This window comes from Botryllus schlosseri, chromosome 6, assembly GCF_051294905.1.
Source record: "Botryllus schlosseri isolate E-star chromosome 6, Bs_hap1, whole genome shotgun sequence".
Classification (NCBI taxonomy): domain Eukaryota; kingdom Metazoa; phylum Chordata; class Ascidiacea; order Stolidobranchia; family Styelidae; genus Botryllus; species Botryllus schlosseri.
This window is the reverse complement of record NC_137241.1, coordinates 10,580,314-10,588,861: the sequence shown is the minus strand read 5'-3', so window position 1 is coordinate 10,588,861 and position 8,548 is coordinate 10,580,314. Positions and strand designations below refer to the sequence as shown.

The 8,548-nt window shown below is 41.5% G+C and overlaps 1 protein-coding gene across 1 annotated transcript; it reads right to left on the bottom strand.

The window, feature by feature from the left end:
• Window positions 1–4,422: 4,422 nt before the first annotated feature.
• LOC145441681 (uncharacterized) lies at window positions 4,423–8,174 on the bottom strand. Its single transcript, XM_080319602.1, has 4 exons — window positions 6,916–8,174; window positions 6,669–6,812; window positions 6,128–6,354; window positions 4,423–6,066 (listed from the first exon to the last, which is right to left on the bottom strand). Exons 1-4 carry the CDS (start codon window positions 8,154–8,156, stop codon window positions 4,724–4,726), a joined length of 2,955 nt encoding a protein of 984 aa, XP_080175728.1. The 5' UTR covers window positions 8,157–8,174; the 3' UTR covers window positions 4,423–4,723.
• Window positions 8,175–8,548: the final 374 nt, after the last annotated feature.

Sequence of the window (8,548 nt, the reverse complement as noted above, 5' to 3'; positions counted from 1 at the left end):
AAAATTTCACAAATGGTGTTTTTAGCCAAAAGGAACGTTTTGGCAGGGTCAAACTAACAACTTTCCTAAATTCGTTTTTTAAGGACCACCCTAATGTTGAAGTATAAAAGCAAGTGTAGTAATACCTTCCAAACATGAAGCTACACACTATATGGCATTTTTACGATCTGCCATATCATTAATTACCGTATACTAATCACGTAAAAGTTTTAAAGCCGTATCCGACACAGCTTCTCCGTATTGCTCTTCGACTGAACTAGGGGCCTTATAATATGGGGGAGGGTGCAATGCCATGGTATTCTCTAAAACGGGATGTTCGAGTAAACAAAGGATTAGTATCGCATTTCCATATCAATACTATCATTTACATCCCATGATGTGGAGGAACGCTTATTCTGTCAAAAAGTGACATCTCCTGGAATGCATCAATATGAATCAAGCTCTCTACGTCTCTACACCTTCCGCATAGCTCCATTTGCAGCTTTTGACAGTCCATGCGAACGAATTACGATCGTTTTCACAACTACATACTTACTTGAGTAGATTCAAAGTCAGTCAATTCTACTTCTACTTCAAGTAGGTTTAGGTTGCTTATGTAAGAAGTACTTTTACTCGTACTTGAGTAGATTTTTTTTCGTCGCTACTTCTACTTCTACTACTTGAGTAGCTTTCTTGACTACTATGACCGCCTCTGCTCCTATAGCTGTATAAGTCGAACTAATTCTCCACATTTGTCATGGTTGCAATAGCTGCCCGATGTTATCGCAGATTCTACTGCTATAATCAAGAGTGATATCCCAGCCGCGAATCAGAAGCTATGCCAGATTTGTTTCCAGTAATCGATTGGAGATGCTGAGAGGATTGTCATCTTTTGAGTTTCTGGCACAATCTTAAATCTCAGTGATTGGCAGACAATTCTCAATTATCGGAACAAACGCGATGATCCAAATCATCACCCGTAGAAAAGTGTTTGCTACCAAGTGCTCGCGGGAAGACAAAGGATTTTCGACGAACATTGTTGGAGGACACTCGTCCGAATTGTCATCACAATCTTGCTTTCCGTCCAACCATAGTGTCCTATATGGTGTCGACACAAGCAAATCTCACGCCTCAGGGAAATTGTATCACGTCACAATTTCCATTTGGCTACAGGCAATTTGACAGTCATTTTTGACTGGCTTGCCGAGCATTAAATTTGATAAAACGGGTATCGATCGATAGCTGACTCTGCACTGATTACGAAAATAGAAATTTTATTCCGCTCGTGGCTCTGGAACTCCCACAATCAGCCTCGAATTTTTCAGAGCCTTTGAAAATTTTTTCATCAGATCCAGTTTAGTATATAATGGTAGAAATATAACATTAGATCTTTCGATAAGAGCAGGCTCTGAAACATTTTAAAGCTTTGTGTAAGATACTCTCTCATCGGCCACTTACGTTTGATTCAATGATATCTAATGCCCCATTCACATATAAAACAAGGATACCTTGCAGTTCTAGACAGTTGAACCAGTAGCATATTTATGAGTTCAAAATTAACGGAAGCTGTACACGTTTTAGTACTATATATTCCAAATGCCAGTTGTACCAGCTACGGGGATAGAAGCACATTGATTTGTATTTTGCGACAAAACAGCTTTTAGGCTTGGTGCATAAACAAATATGCACAATTCACAGTTGCCAATGTCTCTATGAGACCTCGAACATCGACACAATAGACTAAAGATGGTTTGGAGGCAAATAAGCGTGTATATTCACTATCACGATGCATATACCAAGTAACTGGAGTATCATTGCCAAGTAGGCTAAATGTTTGGCTTTTAATCTGGAACCTACAATAAGAGCAGATTAATTTGACAAATTCAAATTTATGACAAAGATATTTAGTTCAGCTTGATTCAACTTTATATAGCTTTCAAAGGCCACTCCAAGTCGTTTCAACGCCTTCCTATCTTTTTATTGTATCGCAGTTTGTGATGTTTTGAGAGGAAGGAAATATTAATATATCTAATATCAAAACCTAGGTCTAGAATACTTACTGTTTACTTACTTATAAAATGTTACTTTTACTCTTACTTGAGTAGAAATTGACGTCATTACTTCTACTTCTACTTGAGTACACATGGTAAGCATTTTGACCACCTCTGATGACGTCACAATGGTTATAGCTATGACTCAACAGCAAGGAGTACGTCACAGAACAGGCTGTTTTTAGCACTGAAATGCAAAATTTTAAATCACAGATTGTAAAAAATCTTGACGTGATGAGAAAAAAGCGACTTTATATTCGTTATCAGCGATCGAAAATTGACTTAATAGAAATCGTTTTGGCCAGAAAACGAAAATCATGCCGACCAGTATAATCATATCGGTGTGGCATGAACAAGACTTCAGTCAAATCATTTAACGACCAGATGCATTAAGCCCCCAGAAATTGCATCGATTTCCCTACCGTGGGCCCAAGATCAGTGTTTATTTTGGCGAGAGGGGGCTGAAAAAATGTGACTTCGGTCCTGGTTACAACTTACAACGCACAACCACATAGCCTACACCTGCATCGGATCGTGACCACCTGTGTAGTCGATTGACAAAGCTTTGCTGGTGTGGCGTTATTTTTGTTTGTTTGTTTGTTTTATTGACACATCATTGGCGCTTATCGCTATTATAGTCATTAGCGCCCAGTACATGAATTTCATTAACGTCAGGTGTCTTTTTTTGCTTTTTGCTCCTTCATCGTAATCTGTAGATGCCATCTTTCAAGAGTTCGGCTCTCTCTTTCACTGGGCTTTTGAAGGCGCTGTATTTACAGCGGGATCGGCGATGAGGAGCCCAGATAAACCTCCGACACATAGAAACATGGCAGAGCCGAGACTCGAACCAGCAACCATTGATGTCGAGACCGCAGTCTTTCACCAACTGCGCCACCCGCTTCCCCTGGCGTTATATTGATCGACAGTGTGCTCATACCTCATTTTTAAATCCGCTAGTGGGCGCTAAAAAGCGCCCATAATTTGTTTTACAAAAATATGGTTACCCTAGGATAGAGGGACGTCTCCCTCACCATATAACTGGGTCGAGGGACTGCAACCCATTTCGTCCTTGCTATCGACACATCCTGGTGTCAGGTCACAACTTTTCTTGGCATATACGCTAATTCTGTCCTGAAATGCGAAATGTAGGCGTAAATGTGCTGTACACTGTACAGTAGGGTTGTTCAAAAAAAAACTTTTTTTTCCAAATCTCACGCGCCTAGTGACTAAATCGTCAGGTTGTCCAGGAAAACGATGCACACCAAATTTGACTCAATTCCAACCAGTAAATGCCGTGCAATCTTGAATTGAAATTTTTAATTTATTATTAAAAATTTTAAAAAAAATTCTCAAATTTTTCTGTCAACCCCATGAAATTGTTGAGCTGTCTTCAAAGACGATGCAAAACAAATTTGAGTCAATTCCGACTTGTAGAAGCGGAACTATTTGAGTTTTTCGTTGATAATCCCCGGATCAAGGATAATCCGACAATTATCAACAAAAAACGCCAATAACTCCGCTGGCACTGGCAGCATAAACAATCAACACTTTGACAATTTCAAAAATTTTACTTGCTTTCTGACAAAAGTTTGCTCGAAATATCCAGCTTTCCGTTTGTGAATATTTAGAGACACTCTGCTGTGAGCTTGACCGGCAATCACACAACATCAAGAGCGAAATACTCTATATGTAGATAGCGAATGATACTTATTCAAATGATATCGTTTTCTGATGTAAAAATCTAGCAAGTTTACGTGGTCAATCTTGTCTTCATATGTTTACTGTATCATAAAAACGAAATCCGTGCAATTGGGGTTTTGGCTATTGTTGTATAACTTGTTAGTGGGGTAATAGCGGTAGCAAGTATAGAGACCCGTTTTCCACTCGATCTGCTCCATATCCGTGTAGCAATACTCAGACGCTGAATACCTTTTCCGGTCTGGCCTGGACCGTTAAGCCGTAAGCTTGTATTCTCTGGCAAGTCGCATCCTCGTCGAACTTGTCGGCAAAGCGACGAAGATATTGATTTATGGGATTATTATATCATTTGATTGCCTCAGTTGATACATTTAGCGACGATTAAAACGTCAATATGTACTTCAGCATTGTGCCATTATGTGGCCCGGGTCGTCGCTATGTATCGTGTACATTGATATAGGCTATCACTTCATTCAAATATAGGGCTGGAATTAGCAATATGACGTCACGTGACGTCATGAGGTTCACGTTCGCGTTCACACAGAACCCTCCAAAAAGGTTCGCGTTCACACGGACCTGAACCTTTCAGAGGTTCACACCATCCCTAGTGATACGAGATTTTATTTAGCTGGTATTCTTTCAAATGAGCGCAGGCTTGTCCCTTATCCTGCAACATACAGAATACGCAATAACAGCCAGCTTGTAATTCGTATTGTAACAGCGTTGAATTACATACATTTCCTTTAGCGAGCAACAACATAAATAATGTAAATACGTATAGCGTGTTGGCCTATAATAAACCAAAATGCATGATAATAGTAATGTTACTATACTAATTAGTACATTATAGTATAATAGTTATAGTTATAGTTATATCCAGCATATTGTGCCAGCAAAAATATGTAATCATTTCTTGTACGTATGCCTCCTTTTGGGGCTTTGCATTAGCCAAATTACAAATACCATGCGAGTGCTTCGAAAGAGCATATCACTCGCTATCTTACCATGATGCTGTTTCTCAGTTTGGAAAAGCCACCAGAATATATCACTGGATTTAAAGAGCTGTTTATCGGCAGGAGAACAATTGCCGCGATTGCATAAGCTGTTTTCGAAATGTATATCCCACTTTGCGAAATGAAAGTCATGATACAAATAGGCAACCAACAGCAAAGATCAGTAGCAATGAGGACGCTGATCTTTTTTTGCATAGTAGCCGCACGGTTCGCCCTTCTTGGATTTGCTGGATTCCCCCGAGTAGATTTATAATAGATCATAGCATAAGCGACAACGATGAATATCAAACAGATAAAATTAATGGTTATTACAACGAGGGTGAGCTGATGCAATACAGCAGTGCCATTTAATCTGAATAAGCGTGGTATACACACTCCGTCCGTGCTATAATATCCGAAGTATCCGACAACTTCTGGCGCAGCTTCCGGACACAATAAGCTGGTGCTTTCAACAGCTCCCTTCCACGTTGAAATATCGTACGACGTGTCGCTTTCATTTTTTGGCACCAAAGTGTGCATTCTAGCTGCGAATGTGTGATAATCCTCCCACGAAATTTCGGTGGTGTCGAAATATGGCGACGGTGTAATCAAGACGTACGGCACCAGCGTTTGATTTACGAACGGGATCAGAGGAAATACAGCCAATATCGCGGATAGGAGCCATAAAACGATTAAGAGCAATGAAGCTTTTCTGGGTTTTATATGTCTGCTGTCTAAAGGCCGATATACGCCGTAAACTCGGTAGCATGTCAAAGCAACTAAGCAAAACACGGATGTCTCGCTGGATAGTACTGTAAGAACCCCAATAGCATTGCACTGTAGGCTGACACGCCATGGCTTGTCGTTTTGGCAGTAGTTTCCAGAGGTCGACACAGCTTCGATTCCAATCATGAACAAAGCAATGCCCATGAGGAAATCAGCTACTGCGAGGTTCGTTATTACTGTGCGATTGCATTCACCAATGGGTTTATCGTGTTTTCTCTCGGTTAAGAATACATTTTCGACCCAAACGAAAAAATTGCCCAACGTAGACACGACTGCCATTATCCAAACTACAATTTGAAGGGCAGGTTCGCCAATTAGGTTTTCGCGAGAGGATAAGGGACTCTCTTCAAGCACATCTGGTGGACATTCATCTGAGTTGTCATTGCAGTCCTGCACTCCGTTCATGACATGGTTTGGTAGCACAAACAGCGGAACTCCACCTTCGCAATAGAAATGGGTTCGGGAACTGCAGTTTTTCTCGTCTGCCTCGTCAATAAGGCAGTCAATCTGACCGTCGCATACTTGATCCAAATTGATGCTGACTCGTTCCTGAACGGGAAAAGATTACGGCTATGTTCATCACTTATAACTGGATTGCTGCGTGATATAATGAAGGCTCACGTTCAACCCGCACATATGAATAGGAAGTATAACATGACATGACAGTGCCTATCATTACCTTTCTATCTCCAGTTGCTAGCTCCTCAAATCCCCCTTGACAGGGAAATCTACCTTGACAAGACGTTTCGTCTTCGCCACCTGGGCAATCGGCAATCCCGTTACACAATGTTTCAGGCCATATGAAATCAGTGTAATCGTATCGAAAGTCGGCCCGGTAATTCTGACATCTGTAAATAATATTCTAATTCTAGAAAACTGTTCGCGACTCCTTCGAGCCCTCGTTTATGTTCATACTATATGTTCACATAGTGGTCGCTGGGTGGGGATTGTCCAACGTTACCATCCATATATATACGGACTTGCAGTCCTGTGATAAGCATTTGATCAATTTCTGAAAATATGTTTGAAATGGCCGCTTGGCCGGCTCTAGATGGTTTGATTACAAACTTCGAGAGTGACTCCGAAAGGTAGTCTTTTGGCTGTTTAAAGTTACACTTCAGTTATAACAGAGATCGATTTTATGGAAAAGATATTTACTCACGCTCGTAGCTGAACAGAAGGAAAGCCCCGTGATGGTAATATTTGCAGTGTAATTAGTGGGATATTTTTGCATGCTGCTGGTATGATATCACACTCTGCTTGACATTCATCCTCGAATCTGGCACATTCGAATACGCCGTTACATCTGAAAATAAAGATCGGTGTTCAGTGATCATGCAGTCATACTAATAGCTTACATATTCTGAGCGTAACACATATCAAAACCTAATAATACAATCATATTTTACCTTATAGCACGGTTATTGACTAAATCACTGAAACGGTCGAATAAGCCGATAGATTTGGCCTCTTGCATCAGCGACGGATCTAATTCCCAACATTTAAAATCCATGCCAGAGGTTGAAGGAGGCGTCGTCTGTGCAGCTATTGGGGTGTTAACACAGCCGTATTCATCGGCTCTTGATAAAGGACAATCGATGATACCGTTGCATACTTTGTCTAGTGCAACACATTTTTCATCAAGCCAGCATAAGAACTGTCCATCTTTACATTTTCGACAACCTTCTGAAGACAAATCAGCATAGCAGACAGCGTTGCAGACTTTCGATATTGCATTTCGGTTTGACGTATTCTCGTGATTGCATACGCATTCATCAGTTAAGTCATGACAGTCTATATAGCCATCACATATTTGTTTGGGAGAAATTATGGTGTTATCTGACAAACATCTTGCACAAGTGAAAGCCCCGTTGGCGTCAAAACAGATATCCGATTGGTCTTCACATATTGGGAAGTCGTCATTCAGAGTCCACTGCGGTATTAGACACTGTGTTTTCAGTGACCGGAGCACAGATTTGGTACATTTGAATCCTGGTAAGAATTCCGGGTTGTCTCTCATTCCTGGGCAATCAGAAAAGCCATCGCAAGCGTATGATTGATGAATGCAAATAGAGGCATCTGCCGGACATCTCCACATACGCGGCTCGTCGCAACCTTCCACTTCGTCGCTGCAATCACCGCAGTGGTCCACCCCATCGCATACGTATTTGTATGGTAAGCAACGTCGCTGATTATGACAAGTATATTCAGTTTCGAAGCAAGTGAGCGAGACATTTTCATCGCGTTTGTTTTGGCAATCATGAATTTTGTCACCCACCCAAGATCTGGGGATGCATCTTCCTCTGTCGTAGCATGCAAATTCATGTCGCGTGCATTTTAAGACGTCACCTTCGTCATTCCCGCTAGGACAGTCATTGTAACCATCGCGAACACGGTATCTAGGAATGCACTGTCCAGAGTCGCACTGAAACTCATTTTCTGTGCACTGAGGCAGACACTGAGACTCGTCACTTCTATTCCCGCAGTCGTCAGCCCCATCGCAAACCCATTCTCTTGGTATACATCGTTGACTAGCGTCTTGACATTGGAATTCCTCGTCGGTGCAATGCAGAGGTATAAATTCATCGCTGGCATCATTAACGTCCGTTGTGTTACAGTCGTTCCGGCCGTTTCTTACTTGGTGTCGCATCAGACACAACCCGGATTGTGGACATTTGAATTCTGTAAGGTCATTGAATCACTATACTGCGACATGCATCTCTACCTCCATGACAAATCGTACCGTGTGGTTTGCAAGGCAGCCTTGTGGATCCTTTCTTTCCAATAATGCAACCGTCTTCTGTCCCAACGAAGGATCGCGGAACGCAGCGATCAAAACCGCGACAAGGGAATTCATCATTTGTGCAGATACCACCTTCTATAACAATTACATAAACAGTAATTAAATATATCAGGTACTGGCAGAGATGCCCGGGCTGTCACCAGGGCTGAAACTGCCACCCGATTTAACGTCGCTTCAACATCGATTTAACGACTTTATTTGAACCCAAAAAATACACCGGTCGTATACGGTCCTGTGCC

Coding starts and splice junctions, on each gene's coding strand:
- LOC145441681 (XM_080319602.1), bottom strand. CDS start 8,156: ATGCGACACCAAGTAAGAAACGGCCGGAACGACTGTAACACAACGGAC. Junction 6,813..6,915: donor GTCAATAACCGTGCTATAAG/GTAAAATATGAT, acceptor CTTTATTTTCAG/ATGTAACGGCGTATTCGAAT. Junction 6,355..6,668: donor CCTTCTGTTCAGCTACGAGC/GTGAGTAAATAT, acceptor TATTATTTACAG/ATGTCAGAATTACCGGGCCG.